At 37.6% G+C, this 18,784-nt stretch overlaps 1 protein-coding gene across 2 annotated transcripts in view; it reads left to right on the forward strand.

Moving 5' to 3' along the window:
• CCDC150 (coiled-coil domain containing 150) overlaps positions 1–3,550 on the forward strand; it is a 74,803-nt gene extending 71,253 nt beyond the window's left edge. For both annotated transcript variants that reach the window (XM_074339585.1, XM_074339589.1), the window contains 2 exons: positions 977–1,096; positions 1,387–3,550. In XM_074339585.1, coding sequence (XP_074195686.1) covers positions 977–1,096; positions 1,387–1,503 — 237 coding nt within the window. In that variant the 3' untranslated portion in view covers positions 1,504–3,550. The remainder of the gene's footprint in view (positions 1–976; positions 1,097–1,386) is intronic.
• The last annotated feature ends 15,234 nt before the right edge of the window (positions 3,551–18,784 follow it).

Consider the following 18,784-nt stretch of genomic DNA (forward strand, 5'->3'; position numbering starts at 1 on the left):
ATAAAAGTCTGTTGGTTCTGCCTGCAAAATACCAGTGTATCCCAAATACTTAGAAAAGTGCAGGTATATATAGGCACTCAGTAAATATTTGTCAAATACATGAATACTGATTCCAGTTCATCTTCAAAGACAAACTATCAGAGGGACTGTTTTCAAGTCTAACAAAGATAATTTGAAAGTTTGTGTTTATGAGCTAAAGTATAAATTCCATGTTTCCCCGAAAATAAGACCTACCCTGAAAATAAGCCCCTGTTAAGACCATCATCCAGACGGATGCATTTAGTATGTTATGACGATGTTCCAGAAGAAGATGACATGACTGTACTTGAATAAATGTAGATTGTTGTACATGAAAAAATAAGGTATCCCCTGAAAATATGCCCTAATGCATCTTTGCATTAGGAGCACAATTTAATATAAGATCCAGTCTTACTTTTGGAGAAATACTGTATAAGACCCGGTCTTATTTTCAGGGGTACACGGTTTTTAAAGGAAAAAGAATACAACTTACGCTAAACTGGTCCAGTTTTTCACTAATTCACTCTATTACTTTCTATTACTATTACTACAAAGCACAACAGAAGAATCTAGCCTTTGCAGTTTAAGGACTTTGGAGAAGTATTTAGAGAACTCAAAAATTCAACATATGGTTTGAATTACCATATTCATCTTCAGTGCCATTTTGTATTTTCATTCTTCTCTTATTTTTCTCCTGGGTCATCTCTTACCGTAGTTCACATCCAGGAAATATTAACAAATGCATAAAAAGCAGCAGGCCTGCATATAGTCTTTAATTCCGCATTCAGAAATTACTTTCTCATCTATCTGTAGGATGTGTATTGTGCAAACAGGATGCAAGGACCTTATAGTCAGAATTCGGGTCTTTTCACATGTAGCTAAAAAGTCTCTAGAACTAATGTACAAAAGACTTAAAACTGTTTGTTGTAACTTTTAATGATAACGTTTATATGTTCAGATAACAGCTAACCTGGAAGAAGCTCACCGCTGGTTTAAGTGCAGGTTCGATGGCCTACAGCTTGAGATGACAAAAAACCGGTTGCACAGGCTTCCCCGGGAAAACAGGTGGCGGGAAGAGGTAGGGCACTTAGACATGGCTGTTTTACACAATTCTGGGTTTGTTTCTTCTCAGATTTCTAATTATAGAAGTTCTTCACCCAACTACTCTCTTTACTAATCCTTAGATTTCTTTAAACTATTGCTAGGAAACCAATGAACTAATTTTTTTTCTTAAAAGTTCCACCTCTCCCCAACTGTCTAGATTGGAACCACAAACTTGATGAATAAATGATATTCATAAAGACAAAATAGGTCCTCAGCTCCTGCAGTTAGTTTTGAACAGTGTTAGGTGTGATTTCTTTCCAATAGGACCAAGATAAAAGGCAAGACGTCATGTCGAACCAGTCTGTTCTACATCGGTGGGAGAGTAAACAGAGTGGTAGACTTGTACCCAAGAAGTGTCGTTCTGAACTAGAGAGAAAGTGATGTCCTTGACAGAGGAGCTTCTTCATTTATAGCGACACCGCCATTGAGTCCCTGAGCCCAGCCGCTAGGGCTCTCCTGTTTCCACAGTCATCAGAACATGAAGTATTTGATGTGGGCTAAAGATTTGGGGGACCTGAGTTTATCCTTTTATGAACTCTGATATCAATACAGAACCACCCATCTTTTTGTCTCTTTCCCCATTTTCTTCCCAATAAATTTATATTAATTTGTGTAGGACAGGAGATCCTGTTGCACAATACTCGGCTATTTTTCTAAGCACATTTGAGCAAAAAGCCTTTAGTGAGGGACTAGATGATATGGCAGCTAAGTGATATAATACTTGGTTTCAGTGAAATGTCCCAGTGTAACATCCACTAGATAATCCTTGGAAATAGAATCACCTAGAAAATGGTAAAAACTCTTCCACTGTCTTGTAAACTTATACCCTTCTATGCTGGGTAATTACCAGTGTATTTTGATAAGACTAATATCTCTATACTTACATAAGATATATACTCAAAGATTGTAAATATCCAAGGCAGCTATAAACACAAAAGTTTATTAAATATAGCAGTCTTCTCTGTTCCAGGAGACTCTGCCTGACCAACCTAGCTGTCCCTTACTATAGTAAGCAGTAAAGTCAGCTTTATCTTTTTATTTCAGATATTGAATGCTGGATTAGGTAATCTAGACAAATGTATGTAAATAGATGGCATGATACTTGACTTATTTGATGCTCAAGTAATGGTAGCTGCTGCTGATACTGTCGGGAACTAAATCAAGTGAGCAGTTGGAGGGAATATCAAATATAAGACTGTCAGAGGTTAATGAGCCCACCACTCAATTTTTTTGTATCTGGTAGAAAAAGACAAAGCTGACTTTCTTGCTTACTATGGTAAGGAAGAGGTATGTTGGTCAGGCAGAGTCATCTTTTATTAGAGCAGACTGCTGCTCTTATATAGGGTTTTGGGGAAGCATGGAGTTTAAGGATTGGAAGACTGCAAAAGCTTAAATGGGTTGACACCTGTAGAAGTGTAATTACTTGGGTGAGTCTGTTGTTGATTATTTGGCATCCAAAGGCAAGCTTATTGGAGCATGTCCATTCCTGTGTATCCCATCTTTCAGAAGTGAGAGACTCACTTGCAGGATTATAAGAGCTCATGCACAAAAACAAGTTGTCATTGATCAGTGAGAAGTTTAAAATTGGTTCTGATGGCTGTTTGTTACCATACCTTCAGAACAGTTATCTACTGTTCCATCTGTTGGGAAGGTGTGAACACTTTATTATTTGTGCCCCCTTTTGGTCTTTATGTTAGGACAGTGGCTCTGTTGAAGCATTCAGGAATGAACAAACAATGATTTTGTCAATCCTGATACAATACAAAGTGCTAGCACTGGTGCGGACACCTCTCTAGAGAAAGATAATTCATGGCTATTTTATTACCCATAATTACTTTGGCTAATGAATTTAAACTTCTTTGTTGTATCTCCAAGACTTGGGCTATGCTATTTATTGGGATAACCAAAGTGAGGGAACACATTTTTCATGATCTCAAGTTGTCTAACTCCTATGTGATTTATCTCTTTGGACTTTTTATAAGGAGGTATAGTCAATTGAGGATTTGGGGGAGTCATCTTGAAACAGCCTAAGTACGAGTCCCACAGAACATGCCAGACCAATAACCTTGCTCCTGGGTTGGCATTGAAAACCTTGGTCCTAAATTCGACATAAGAAAAAAAATCTCAGTTACTGCACAAGAGAGATGATCAACCTTAATGGGTTGTAAAGATATTGTCCTAGAGTTTGTCATGCCAAGAATATTTATATCCTCCTTGTCCAGAACAAGGACACTTTTCTTCACTTATGTATTGTCCTCAAAGGGTATCATTATTGGTAATGTTAGTGTAACATACCTTTATATCATTTTTTGGATTGGCTATTGTACTAAACACTAGCTTGGAGAAGAGAATTATAGAGTTAGACTGGTGATCATTTCTAGTAAAGCTTATATTTAATGTGATGATTTACTAAAATATTTCTATGATATTTTAAAAGTTTCTATAGTCTTTTTATCGGGTCTATTATATAATATACTAGCTTCTATTGTGGGACTCTACTTTCACCTGAAACAACCAAAAAACAGGCAAAATATGAAAAAATGGCTTCTAAGAGACTGGACATCATGACAGAAGGAACAGTAATCCCTGAGAGAAGGGAACAAATGAGGTGAGCCGTACTATTGCCCTAGCTTACAGCCTTGAGAGATTTCAGTTTACAGTGCAAAGAAGGGAAAAGGAAATCAGGATGGAGCCTGGAGGGTTCTCTGAGTTAAGGAGCCAGAACTTAGAGTCCGGGGAGACAAAGGCTGCTAGAGTGCCCGAGAGGAGAGGGCTGCATCGAGAGAGAATTTCAGAGATGTCCAGAGAACCCTCTGAGCATTCATCTGAGTACTGGTCAGCACACACATGTAAGGAAACTACCTAAGGGCTGGAGAAAGAACCATCCAAGGTAACAGTCCCCAGCGCGTGCACATAGTACCAGTGCCCACCAGCCAGTATTGGAAACTTCATTATGTACAGGGCATTGGGTCGAGTATACAACATGGTCTTGTCTCAGTAGTATACAGTAGCCCTAGAGTGAACACCGCTCTAATGTAAGCCCATCTAACAGATCTTAAAAGCAAGACCCCAGATGATTAGTTTCCAAGTAACTATGTTCCAAAACAGCTTAAAAATATTTAGGGGAATATAAAAATATATGGCACCTCTCAAGGTAAAATCACAATGTCTGGCATCCATTCCAAATGTGTCGGGCATGCAAAGAAGCAGGAAAATATCACCCATAGTGAGAAATTAATCAGAATTGACCCAGCACTTACACAAGTGTTAGAATTGAGAGACAAGCACATTAAAACAACTATTATAACTGTATTCTATATGATCAAATAGTATTATACCAGTGGATAGTTAATGGAAAGAGAAAGTGGCAATAATTCATAATTATTTAGTTATGTTTTAGACTACTCGGATTAATTGTAGATAACAATATCAACAAGCACCCTGTATTGTTCCACTTGTGAGTTTAGAAGAAGGACAAGGAATTTTTATAGATTAATGTCTCCCTCAGAATAGCATCATTAGACAGATTTCGGATATTTATCCTTCAGTTTCTTAGCCAGTATTGGACAGTTGTTATTTCAGTGACCCTTTTGCTTTCAATATCTCCTGGTTTCTTTATCATCAAACTTCCCGTTCTTAACAGAAGACCTTTGGTCTAGTTTTATCTCAGGGGTCAGTTGTTTTACAAACAAAGCCTTAGCCGGTTTACTTTCTAAGCCTCTCTGAAAACATCTAACCACATAATAGATATTTTCCAAAATAGTTTCACATTTCAATTTACTTTTTCTTATTTAATTCCCTAGGTTAGATTTGAGCCCATTAACAAAAAGAGAGGACAAGGCTTCCTTTGCTTCAGCTAGCTGCTGGGTTTACCCAGAATACCGTTTGAAAAAAAAGAGCAAAATTTCTATTTAAAAAAATCATTATTTGATAATATTTGGCATGTCTCTTCTCATATGGGCTCTTTTCTGGTGATCAGTCTCATTTAATGAGCAAGATGGCTTTATATTGTCACTGTGCTATATCACCCTGTTTTCCACTTTGGACTTCTTTAGGCAATAAGGACTCTGTAAGCCATTTTCTAATGTAAGCCCATCTATAAATGGTCAGAAACAATGTACAACATACACAAGACTAAAACAGACTATGGAATATTTTCTGCTTACCAACCCCAGCAGAAAGAGGGCTTTTCTTTTCTGATAGTTCTAAATAAGAGATTCAGGATTGAGTCTCATTGGATTGACTGATCACATGTCCACAAAGATGGATTACATACTGATTGGTTAGGTCTGGATGTGAGATGTGACCATCTCTGAAACACAGTGGTTCCCCCAAAGGAAATCAACGAGGTAGTTTCAGATCAAAACCACCAATGTCCATCACAGCAGTGAAAGCATTGTGAGTAGAGAAAATACACTCAGGTGGGCACGAACTCAATTTCATTAACACTGCAGCCAGAGAGCTCTAAGTGCTAGGTACCTGTTACATTGGCACTCCTTTTCCTCCAGAGCATTTACATAAGATAGCCACAAGCTGTCACATTCTTCCAGGAGCTTTAAAAACTGATTCTTTAATAATCTGTGAACAGGGACTCCAGGTAGCTAAAGACAGTGGCAACTACATAGCTAGGTAACTCCCCATATTTCCTTCAAAAGCAATGTGAAACAAAAAAGGAAAAGTAAATTCTACACAAAAACCACATTCTCAGCATAACTTGAGGTAGACAACGTCAAATCTTCAAAATAAATAAAAGCACAAAAATTACCCGATCCCATTGCATGCTCTCTCACACTTCTGCCCCACCTCACTTCACCTCACACAAGGATGAGTAGCAGGCAAAAGCAGATAAAATTAAAAATAAAAATAAAAAGCTGGAAAGACAGAAAAAGGAAGCTAGTGAAGGGGTCTAAGAAGAATAAGTTATAAGGGAGAATAGATTCAGGTGAACGTAAGAGTCATTGAAGAAAGGCAGGAAAACCACCAAGAAAATGAAAATGACAAAGAATTTAAAAAGGTCAGAGAAAAACTAATGGAAGATAGGCAAAGACAGAATAATATATTTGTGTTGTTGGAGCCCCTGGGGAAGAAAAAAAAAGAACAGAGGTAACATTTAAAATTACATTCCAAGAACACTTTCCAAAAATAGAAAAAATATATATCTGAATCTACATATTGAAAGGACTCATGAGGTACCTGGAAAAAACCAAATGATCCACTTTGAGACAGTCTAATAAAACTATTAGATTTTAAAGGCAAATAAAATATTCTCAAGGTCTACAGGTACAAGGATCATGTAACTTACTAAAGCAAAAGAGACCGGCATCAGACATTTAAAAACCAACACACTATACCAGGGGGTGGGGGATAAGATTTATGTTATTTAAGGATGCAAATTTGCAATAAATAGTAAATAAACCATAGAGATGTAATGCAGAGTATAATGAATACAGACAACAATACTGTACTACAATCATCAAACTTGTTAAGAGACTAAAATTTAATTATCCAACCACTAAAAAAGGATAACTAGGCAAGGTGATAGGTAATAAGTGTCACTACAATGGTAATCATATTACAATATATAAATATATTAAGTTAAAATGTATACCTTCCATTTACACCGCTATATGACAAATATATTCAGTTTTTAAAAATCCAACACACTAAGCAAGGTGATAATGGAACAAACAGAGTGATAGGCAGAATCCTAAGGTAGGCCCCACGATGGCCCACCCTCTGGTGTACATGCCTGCATCATCCCTGGGACTGTCAAAATGAGGAATTTTACTCCCATGATTAGATTATGTATCATGGTTGACTTTCAGGAAGGGACACTATCCTGGTGAGCCTGACCTAATCACACACATCCTTTAAAAGCCATTTCCCCCAGTTGGTTGCAAAAGGGGGAAGTCAGAGATTTGACATAAGCAGCCTGTTTCAGCTCATGCTGCAGATATTCCTAACATCTCTCAAAGGTCCACAAACCCCAAACAAGCAGTGGCTGGCCTCAGAGTGCCCTGTACCTCTTAGTAAGTGGCCTCAAGCCTGGTACAAACAAAGATTGCATTGAGACCCATCAGGTGGCCCCAAGCCTGTCATAAGCTGCAGCCAGTCCTGGCTTGGAATGTGGCTTCAACTAAGTGACCACAAACCTGGCACTAGTGGTCACTGGCCTCAGCACACATTGTGTTTCCACCAAAGAGTCCTAAGCCTAGCACTAGTGGCCGCCAGCCTGTTTGCAGCATAGCCACTCCAATCACCTCCAAGCTCGGCACAAGCAGCAACTTTGTAGCCCCCATCAGGCAACCCCAAGATGGGCACAAATGGTGGCTGACCTTGGCCTGCACTGGAGCCCCTCCCAGAGGGTTCAGAATCAGTACACCCAATGGCCAGCTTCAGACCACACCAGAGTACCACCCAACCAGGTCCACAAATAACACACCTGAAGGGTGGACTTTGTTGGCAACATATCACTGCTAAAGCGATTCCCACTCTGGGTTCAGCCCTAGCACAACAGCTTGTCTGCTATAGTCATGGCCAGCCCTCACAGCCAGTCAGCCTGAGGGCCAGTCTGAACCTTGATGTGCCAACAAGGCTTAACTACAGTAGGAGGGCACACTCAACCCACATAAGTAACACTCCTGGAACACCCAGCTCCGGTGAATAGGGAGACTCTGCCACTGGGCCTCACAGGATACCTAATACATAGGAACAAACACACGAAGACAAAGAAACATGTCCCAAATGAAAGAACAGGACAAAACTCCGGAAAAGGAATTGAATGAAATGGAGACAAGTAATCTAACAGATGCAGATTTCAAAACACTGGTATAAGGATATTCAATGAACTTAGGGGAAGAATAGATGAACTCAATGAGAAATTCAACAAAGAGAAACCATAAAGAACCACTCACAAATGAAGAACACAATAACTGAAATGAAGAATATATTAGAGGGAATCAATAGGTTAGATAAAGTAGAGTATCAACTCAGCAGTCTGGAAGACAAGCTAGTGGGAAAAAACCAATTGGAACAGCAAACTGAAAAAAATTTTAAAAAATGAGAACCCCTGGGACATACCAAAATTCACATCATAGGGCTTCCAAAGAAGAAAGAAAGCAAGGCATTTGAAATCTGTCTGAAGAAATAATGGCTGAAAACTTCCCTAATCTAAAGAAAGAAATAGATATACAAGTCCAGTAAGCACAGAGTGTCCTAAACAAGATGAACCCAAAGAGGCCCACACGAAAACACGCCATAAATAAAATGGCAAAGGTTAAAGACAAAGAGAAAATCTTAAAAGGAGCAAAAGTCATGTACAAAGAAGCTTCCATAAGACTATCAGCTGATTTTTCAACAGAAAGTGCAGGCCAGAAGGGAGTGGCACAAAATATTCAAAGTTATGAAGAGCAAAGACGTACCACCAAGATTACTCAGCAAGACTATCATTTAGAATCGAAGGACAGATAAAGGGCTTCCCAGACAAGAAAAAGCTAAAGGAGTTCACCACCACTAAACCAGTATTACAAGAAATATTAAAGGGACTTTTTTTTTGTTTTGTTTTTTGCCACCCTTCTACACGGGAGCAAGTAGACGTTTCTCTGAAACTGCTCACAGTTGTTCCAAACCTTCCTGATTCTTCTCCAGGCCTTAAAGGGACTTCTTTAAGTAGAAAAGAAAGATAAAAAATATGAATAAGAAAATATAGAAAAAAATTCTCACTTGCAAAGGCAAACACTTAGGAAAAGCAGTAGATCAACCAACTATAAAGCTAGTACAAAGGTTAAAAGGCAAAAGTAGGAACATCATGTAAAATTACAACAATAAATTAAAGGATGCAAAAACATGCAGAAGAAGTAAAAATGACAAAAACAAACATGGAGAGGGTGAGTAAAATTTGTAGTGATTTAGAATATGTTTGAACTTAAGCGACCATCAAGTTAAAATAGACTGCTGTAAACATAGCTGGTATATATGAAGCACATAGTAACCACAAACCAAAAATCTACAAGAGATATACAAGAAATAAAAAGAATCCAAACACTAAGAAAGTCACCAACATATAAGAGAACAAAAGAATAAAGGAACAGAGAAAAACTACAAAAACATTTAGAAAACAATAAAATGACAATAACTATGTACTTATCAATAATTACTTTAAAAGTACATAGACTAAATGCTCCAATCAAAAGACATAGGGTGGCTACATGGATAAAAAATAAGACCCATACATATGCTGTCTACAAGAGACCCACTTCAGATCGAAAGACACACATACACAGACTGATAGTAAAGGGATGGAAAAAGATATTTCATGCAAATGAAAATTAAAAAAACAGCTGGGGTAGCAATATTTATATTAGACAAAATAGACTTTAAAACCGGCTGTAACGAGACAAAGAAGGGCATTTCATAATGATAAAGGGATCAGTCCAGCAAGAAGATATAACTCAAATATCTACACACCCAACACAGGAGCACCTAAATATATAAAGCAAATATTGATGGACATAAAGGGAGAGATCAACAGTAATAAAGTCATAGTAGGGGACTTTAACACTCCATTGACATCAATGGCTAGATTATCCACACAAGAAATCAACAAGGAAACGGTGGCCTTAAATGACAAGAGAGCAGAAGGACTTACTTGATATTTTTAGGACTTTTCGTCCAAAAGCAGCAGAAAATACATTCTTTTCAAGTTCACATGTAACATTTTCCAGGATAGGCAACATGTTAGGCCACACAACAAGTCTCAATAAATTTAAAATGAAACATCTCTGATCACAATTTTATGAAACTAGAAATCAATTACAAGAAGAAAACTGAAAATCATATATGTGGAGTCTAAATAACATGCTACTAAAGAACGAATGGGTCAACAACAAAATCAAGGAAGAAATCAAAAGATACCTTGAGACAAATGAAAATGAAACAATGACCCAAAATCTATGGCACACAATGAAAGCAGTCCTAACAGGGAAATCCATAGCAATATAGACCTCCCTCAAAAAACAAAAAAATTTTCAAATAAACCTTACACCTAAAGGAACTAGAAAAAGTACAACAAAACCAAAAGTGAGAAGCAAGGAAAAAAAAAAGATCAGAGTAGAAATAAGTGAAATAGAGTCTAAAAAACAATACAAAAGATCAATGAAATCAAGAGCTGTTTCTTTAAAAAGATAAACAAAATTGATGAACCTTTAGCCAGACTCATCAAGAAAAAAAGTGAGAGGACCCAAATAAATAAAATCAGACAACCGACACCACAGAAATACAAAGAATTATAAGGAAATACTATGAACATTATATGTTAACAAATTGGACAACCTGAAAGAAATGGACAAATTCCTAGAAACATATAATCTTCCAAGGCTGAGTCAGGAAGAAACAGAAAATATGAACAGACCAATAACCACTAATGAAATCAAATGAGTAATCAAAAAACTCCCAACAAACAAAAACCCTGGACCAGATGGTTTTACAGGTTGAATATTACCAAATGTTCAAAGAAAAATTACTACCTATCCTTCCCAAACATTCTAAAAAGGTTGAAGAGGAGGGAAGGCTCCCAAACTCATTTTATGAGGTGAGCATTAACCAAAACCAGGCAAAGACACTACAAAAAAAGAACATTATAAGCTAATACCCCTGATGAACAGATGAAAAATCCTCCAAAAAAAAAAAACATTAGTAAATCAAATTCAGCAATACATTAAAAAGATCATACATCATGATCAAGTGGGATTTATTCCCAGGATGCAAGGGTGGTTTAATATCCACAAATAAATTAACATGATACACCATATAAACAAAATGAAGAATAGGAATTATATGATCATATTGATAGATAAAGAAAAAGCATTTGACAAAATCCAACATGCATTTATGATAAAAACTCATCAGCAAAGTGGAGATAGAGGGAACATGCCTCAATATAATAAAGGCCATATATAATAAACCCATAGCTAACATCAAACTCAGTGGTAAAAAAGCTGAAATCTTTCAAGATCAGGAACAAGACAAGAATATCCACTTTCACCACTTTATTCAACGTCGTATTGGAAGTCCTAGCCACGGTAATCAGACAAGTAAAAGAAAGAAAATGCATCCAAATTGGAATGATGTAAAATTGTCATTATTTGCATATGACACAATACTACATAGAGAGAACCCTAAGGAATCCACCAAAAAACTATTAGAACTAATACATGAATTCAGTAAAGTAGCAGGATGCAAAATTAACATTTAGAAATCAGTTGCGTTTTTATATTTCAATAATGAACTATCAGAGAAATTAAGAAAATCCCACTGGCCGGCCCCGTGGCTCAGGTGGTTGGAGCGCTGTGCTCCTAATGCCAAGGTCGCTGGTTCGATTCCCACATAGGCCCGTAAGCTGCACCCTCTACAGCTAAGACTGTGAACAACAGCTCTCCCTGGAGCTAGGCTGCTGTGAGCTGCCGCCGGCTGCTGAGTGCTGCTGTGGACTACCTTGTGCCGCTATGAGCGGCCAGTGACCAGCTTGAGTGGCCGGCAGCCATCATGAGCGGCCTGCATCCGGCGAGAGCTGCCATGAGCTGCTGTGAGCAGCTGACCAATGACACTGGTGACTGACTGCCTCAGCCGGGGGAACTCAAGGCTCATACCTGCATGGGTCAGGAAGCTATGTCCTACACAAATAGACAGAAACAACGGCTTGAACTGGAGTGGGGGAGAGTAGGGGGGGGTGGAAGAAGGGGAAAAAGAAAAGAAAATCCCACTTATAATTGTATTAAAAGAATAAAATACCTAGGAATAAATTTAACCAAGGAGGTAAAAGACCTGTACTTGGAAAACTATAGACACTGAAAAAACTGAAGAAGATATAAATAAATGAAAGCATATACCAGGCTCATGGATAGGAATTAACATCGTTAAAATATCCATACTACCTGAAGCAATCTATAGATTCAATGAAAGCCCTATGAAAATACCAATGGCATTTTTTCACCGAAATAGAACAAACAATCCTAAACTTTATATGCAACCACAAAAGACCCTGAATAGCCAAAGCAATCTTGAAAAAGAACAAAGCTGGAGTTTATCACACTATCTGATATCAAACTATAACTACAAGGTTCTAGTAATCAAAACAGCATGGTACTGGCATAAAAACAGACACATAGATCAACAGAGTAGAATAGCCCAGAAATAAGCCCATGCCTATATGTCAATCTATGACAAAGGAGGCAAGAATATACAATGTGGTAAAGACAGTGTCTTCAATAAATAGTCTTAGGAAAAGTTGACAGATACCTGCAAAAGAATGAAAGTGGATCACTTTTTTACACCATATACAAGAATAAAAATAGATTTAAGACTTAAATGTAATACATGAAACTATAAAACTCCTAGAAGAAAGCATAGGCAGTAAATTCTGTGACATCACTCTTAGTAATGTTTTTCTGAATATATCTCCTTGGGCAAGGAAAACAAAAAACAAATGTGACTACATCAAACTAAAATTTTTTGCATAGCAAAGGAAACTATCAACAAAACAAAAAGACAACCTACTGAATGAGAAGATATTCACCAATGATACATCTGATAAGGGGCTAATACCCAAAATATATAAGGACTCATACAATTTAACACCAAAAAAAGAAAGAAAGAAAGAAAGAAAACAATCTGATTTAAAAATCAGCAGAGGACCTGAATAGACCTTTCTCCAAAGAGGACATAATGGCCAACAGACATATGAAAAGATGCTCAACATCACTAATCATCAGGGAAATGCAAATAAAAACCACGAGATATGATCTCACACCTGTCAGAATGGCTACTATCAACAAATGAACAAACAAGTGTTGGTGAGGCGGTGGAGGAAAGGGAATCCTCATGCTCTGTTGGTGACATTGTAAACTGCTGTAGCCAGTATGGAGGTTCCTCAAAAAATTAAAATAGAACTACCTTATGACCCAACAATTCCACTTTTGGGTATTTATCTGAAGAAATCCAAAACACTAATACAAAAAGATACATGCATCCCCTATGTTTATTGCAGCACTATTTACAATAACCAAGATATGTAATCAACCTAAGTGTCCATCAATAGACAACTGAATAAAGAAGTGGTACATGCGTACATATAATTGAATATTACTCAGCTATAAAAAAGAATGGAATCTTACCATTTACAATAACATGGGTAAACCTAGAAGGTATTATGCTAAATGAAATAAGTCAGAGAGAGACAAATATCATGATTTCACTTATATGTGGAATAAAAAAAAAAATTAAAAAAAAATAAGTGAACAAGCAAAAGAAAAACTCATAGAGACAGAACAAATTGATACCTACCAGATGGGAGGGGCGTTAGGGGGAATCAGTGAAAAAGGGGAAGGGATTAAGAAGTACAAACTGTCAGTTATAAAAACAGTCAAGGGGACGTAAAGTCCTCCTTGCATAATCAATAATATTGTAATAACCATGTATGGTGTCAGATGGGTACTAGACTTATTGGGGTGATCACTTTGTAAGTTATGTAAATGTCTAATCACTACATTGTATACCTGAAACTAACATAATATTATATGGCAACTGTAATTGAAAAATTGAAAAAAAAATTTGAGTAAAATAAAATAAAAAAAATAAAGAAAGTTAAGCAGCCCTCCACTTAAAAAACAACAGCCAGAAATTCTGGTGTGTATAAATAATAACTGTTATGTCTGTGGTTAGATCTTTATTTCTGAAAATAAAGTATGCATCATAAAGCAAAAAAAAAAAAAATACAGCTACAATGAGACAGCCATTCTAACGCTTGTGAAGTCATATTATGGAAAAGACAACAAATAAGTGTTGTGAAGATGTGGAGAAAAGGGAACCCTTTACACTGTTGGGATTGTAAATTAGTACAGCCACTATGAAAAACAGTACAGAGGTTCTTCAAACAATTAAAAATAGAACTATATGACCCAGCAATTCCACTTCTGACTATTTAACTGAAGAAAATGAAAACGCTACTTTGAAAACATATATGCACCTCAATCTTCATTGAAACATTATTTATAATAGCCAAGATATGGAAGTAACCTATGTGTCCATTGATGGATAAATGGATAAAGATGATGTAGTATATACCAGGGTATATAAAATGTGTGTACAAAAAAAGAATACAAATTTTAAATGATGTTATCTATGTGTTACTTTTCAAAGTTGAATTGAATTATGGTAGCAATGTGTAGTATGACATTTGCTCAAAAGATGGCATTAATCAAACGAATGTTAGCATCACCATGCAACAGGCAGGACAGTCAAAGAAAATAGTGGAAGCATGGTTGTCATTTGAGGCGCACAAGACCATTTTGAAGTAGTATTTGAAATTTGAGAATGTTGTGGAAGTACAATGACAACAGAGGCATGAGTGTGCAACAGAACCTCCCACACGCCTAACAATTGCACACATTCGTGAAAGTTTGAGAAGCATGGTACTGTGTGTGATGTGCACAAGGGAAGATCCAGGAGGTCTCGCACAGCAACAAGTCCTGCTTCTACTCTGGTGTTAGAACAGTTTACGCTGATGGTAACCACTTTGAGCACCTCTTGTAATCGCAGAAGTCAAACGTGACTTGTATTCATTCATCTCTTGTTATCAGTATATATTGAATATTACAATTTTAATACAGTTTTCCTTTCTTAAAATGTTTATACATTTTTTGGCACCCTCTGTATATATAATGGAATATTATTCAGCCATAAAAAAGAATGAAATCTTGCCATTTGCAACAGCATGGATTGACCTTGTGAGCATTATGCTAAGTGAAATAAGAGAGACAAATACCATGTGATCTCCTGTACACGTGAAATCTAAAAACCAAACCTAAACAACAACAAAAACCAAGCTTATAAAGACAGAGAATAGATGGTGATTGCCAGAGGCAGGGGGTGAAAGGTGGGCAAAATGCTTGAACAGTGTCAAAAGTGACAAACTTCCTATTACAAAATAAATAAGTCATGGCCATGTAATGTATAGCAACTATAATTAATAATACTATGTTGCATATTTGAAAATTGCTGAGAATAAATCTTACAAATTCTCATCACTACAAAAAAACTTTTGTAACTGTGTATGGTGATGAATGTTAACTAGATTTGTGGTGATTATTTCCAGTATATATAAACATTGAATCAATATTTTACCCCTGCAACTAATATGTCAATTATATCTCAAAAAAATCTAATGGAAAAAATTGTATTTAAAATGTAAGGGAGAAAGTCATCATTATTTACATAAATGTTGCAAAAGCCTTTGATGAAATTCAACACCGCTGAAGATACAACTATGCAAGAAAATAGGAATAGAGAGGGTTTTTTAAAAAACATCAAATATGTAAGTATACATAAAAATATATATTTATTTTACATAAAATCTTATTCCTGACAGCAAGGCAGGGATGCCCACTATCTCCATTATTATTTAACATTGTATAAATAGAAATATTAAACAATGCAATTAGAAAAATCAAAGGCATAAGAATGGATAACTAAAAAGTAAAATGATCTATTTGCAGATGACAGTGTACCTGGAAAACTTGAGGGAATTAACAGTAAAACTAACTCAATAAAAGAATTAAGTAACTAGTAGGATATAAATGAAACATACAAAAATCAGTAGCTTTTATAGAGGTTCTATTAGGAAAGCACTGAGTGTTATTAAATAAGGAATAAGGCTTCGCACAGTGGGGAAGTAGGAGGGAGTAAAGGTCCAGAGGGAGTAGGAGGATCCCAGCAGTCCTTAACCAGCCTTCCTCGAGCCGTGATGTGATTTGCAGGGGAATCTGGAAAGTCAGGCTTGTCCAGGGGCCAGAGTGAGAGCACAGAGGGGAGCTGGTGAACACCTATGGGAAGCTGTGGCGTGTGTGTAGGTTTGGGGCAGCAGAGCTGGCAGTAAGGCAATGAGCTGGAGGCAGGGCCGAGAAGAGCAAGGATAAATGAAACCCACCAACACCGCTGCATTTGTCCCCACATCTAACCACCATGGTTAACACAGAATAATGGCTTCTGCTTCACTTCCATGTACTAAATTTCTTGCAGAGTCCCCTGGCCATCTCTAACATGGGACCACAAAAGGAAAGGGATTCCAGGAAACATAGTTCCAACTTAACCAAACTGACACAGTTGAAACCACACAGGGCCATACTTCCAGGAACGGGTGTAGGTGGCCTGTAGGGGAGCTGGTCACGTGCTTCTTGATTTCAGTGGTGCGCTCATGGCTATGTTCACTTTGTAATAAGTCACTGGCCCTACACAGGATTTGAGCCCTTTTCCCTAAGTACTTATACATCCATTAATCAGTCATTTAAAACAGAAACGTGTTGCAATCATTAAAATAATTTGGTACTGGCTCAAAAATAGACAAACAGTTTTAATGAAACAAAACAAAAAGTCCAGAAATAGTCACCATTAGAATTTGGTATGTAGATGATTGGATAAAGAAGTTGTGGTATATATACATAATGGAATACCTTTCTGCCATAAGAAAAGATGAAATAGTGCCATTTGCAACAAAATGGATGGATCTTGAGATTATTATGCTAAGCAAAAAAAGTCAGACAGAAAAAGTCAAGAACCATATGATTTCACTGACGTGGGATATAAAACTGAAAACAACAAAGGAACAAGACAAACAAAGAAACAAAAACTCAGACACAGACAATAGTTTAATGGTTACCAGAGGGTAAGGGGAGAGGGGGGTGGTAGATGAGGGTAAGGGGGATCAAATATATGGTGATGGAAGGAGAACTGACTCTGGGTGGTGAACGCACAATGTGATATATAGATGATGTATTATAGAATTGTACTCCTGAAATCTATGTAATTTTACTAACAATTGTCACCTCAATAAACTTTAATTAAAAAAAAAAAAAAGAATTTGGTATGTGATAAAGATGATGTGAATAAAGAATTAAAACCCTTTCTCTTTTTCCGGGAGGAAAAGACCTTGGATTTACCCTCTCCCAGCATTCTTTGCCTGGAAACCTGATAGGGTGGAATGTCAGCTGTGTTCCCAGGCAGCGTTCCCTAACATAAAAGTGACTTCTGATGAGGACACTGCACTTAGACAGGGAGGACTAGAAACGGACACCAGCGATGGTGGGGAGCAGGGCTCTGAGCCTTCCCTGTGCAGCATGAGCTCACAGACACGTGTGACCTTCCTGGCGGGTGTCAGGAAGTGATCAATTCATGGGCTCTTAACAGGCAATATTGGTTCCTGTGATGGTCTTGGTTCCTGTGAGGCTTTGTTCCCTTACACCTGCACTGTCACGTGGGGGCCAAAAGCCAAGTCCTGGGCTGTTGTAAGATCCTGATGCTGCTCTGGTGACATACTGTAATTTATGTCCTGTATCCTCCAGCAGAAGGAAGAGAGGCTGACGCCAGGTGTGGCCTTTTAGTCGTGTGAGTGTGAGTGTCCCGCCGAACCTGAGCTCACTGTACTGGAGACTGGACACTGCAGATGGCATCTCAGAGCAGGGGTAAAAGATTGTTCAGTGAAGTCCATTGAGACAATAAGCTAGTTAGTTGGCCTTTGGTAAAACAAAGGTGTGTTTCCACCTCATCCTACCTCACAAAACAAACCTTTATATTCAGCTAGACTCACGGGAGTGTCCAAACTTTTTTCAACATTTTTCACCAAGGGCCATATGCGGTAAAATACACAAACAGCCGGGCCACTCACTCGAGGTGAAGTACGTATTGCCTCACCTGGTTTATTTAAGTAAACTAAATATATTTTTGGTCTTTGCTGCAGGCCAATTAAAAATGGATTGCGGGCCGCAGTTGGCCCACGGGCCGCAGTTTGGACACCCCTGAGCTAGAGTATATATTTAAGGGGAAAAACACCACTTCCAGGTATACACCGAAAAGAACTGCAAAGAGGGACTTGAACAGATATTTGTACCCCAACGTTCATAGCATTATTCATAGTAGCCAAAAGGTAGAAAAAACTCAAATGCCTGTTGATGGATGAATGGATAAAAAAATATGGTATAGACATAGAAAGGAATGTGATTCAGCCTTAACAAGGAAATTCTGACATGTGCTACAACATGGATGAACCTTGAAGACATTATGCTATGTGAACTAAGCCACACACGAAAGGACAAATACTGTATGATCCCACTTATATGAGGTACTTGAGTAGTTAAATTCATACAGAAAGTAGAATGTTGGTTGCCAGAGCGTAGGGGCAGAAAAGAATAGAGAGCTAGTGTCTAAGGGATACAGAGTTTCGGCTGGGGAAGATGAAAAAGTTCTGGAGATGACAGTGGTGATAGCACAACAACGGGAATGTACTTAATACCATGGAACTGGACAGTTAAAAATGGCTAAAATGGTAACTTGTGTGTGATGCATATCATTACAATTTTTAAAAGGGGGGAACAAACCATAAAAGTACTAGATTATATGAGTGTAAAGATTTGTCATCTTGTGGAGAAAGAGACATTTCTAAGAATGACACCAAACGCAGAAAATCTGAAGGGAAAAAATAACGACTAGAAAAAGAGCCTGTGTTATGAACAAACTGAACAGGCACGCAACAGACCCGAGTTTTCTCCCCCTCTTTCCTGTGTCTTGCACCTGTGGCCTGCGTGGAAAGGGTCAAACACAAGGCCCCTGTGGCCGT

The sequence above is a fragment of the Rhinolophus sinicus genome, linkage group LG01, assembly GCF_036562045.2.
Source record: "Rhinolophus sinicus isolate RSC01 linkage group LG01, ASM3656204v1, whole genome shotgun sequence".
In the NCBI taxonomy this organism is placed as follows: Eukaryota; Metazoa; Chordata; class Mammalia; order Chiroptera; family Rhinolophidae; genus Rhinolophus; species Rhinolophus sinicus.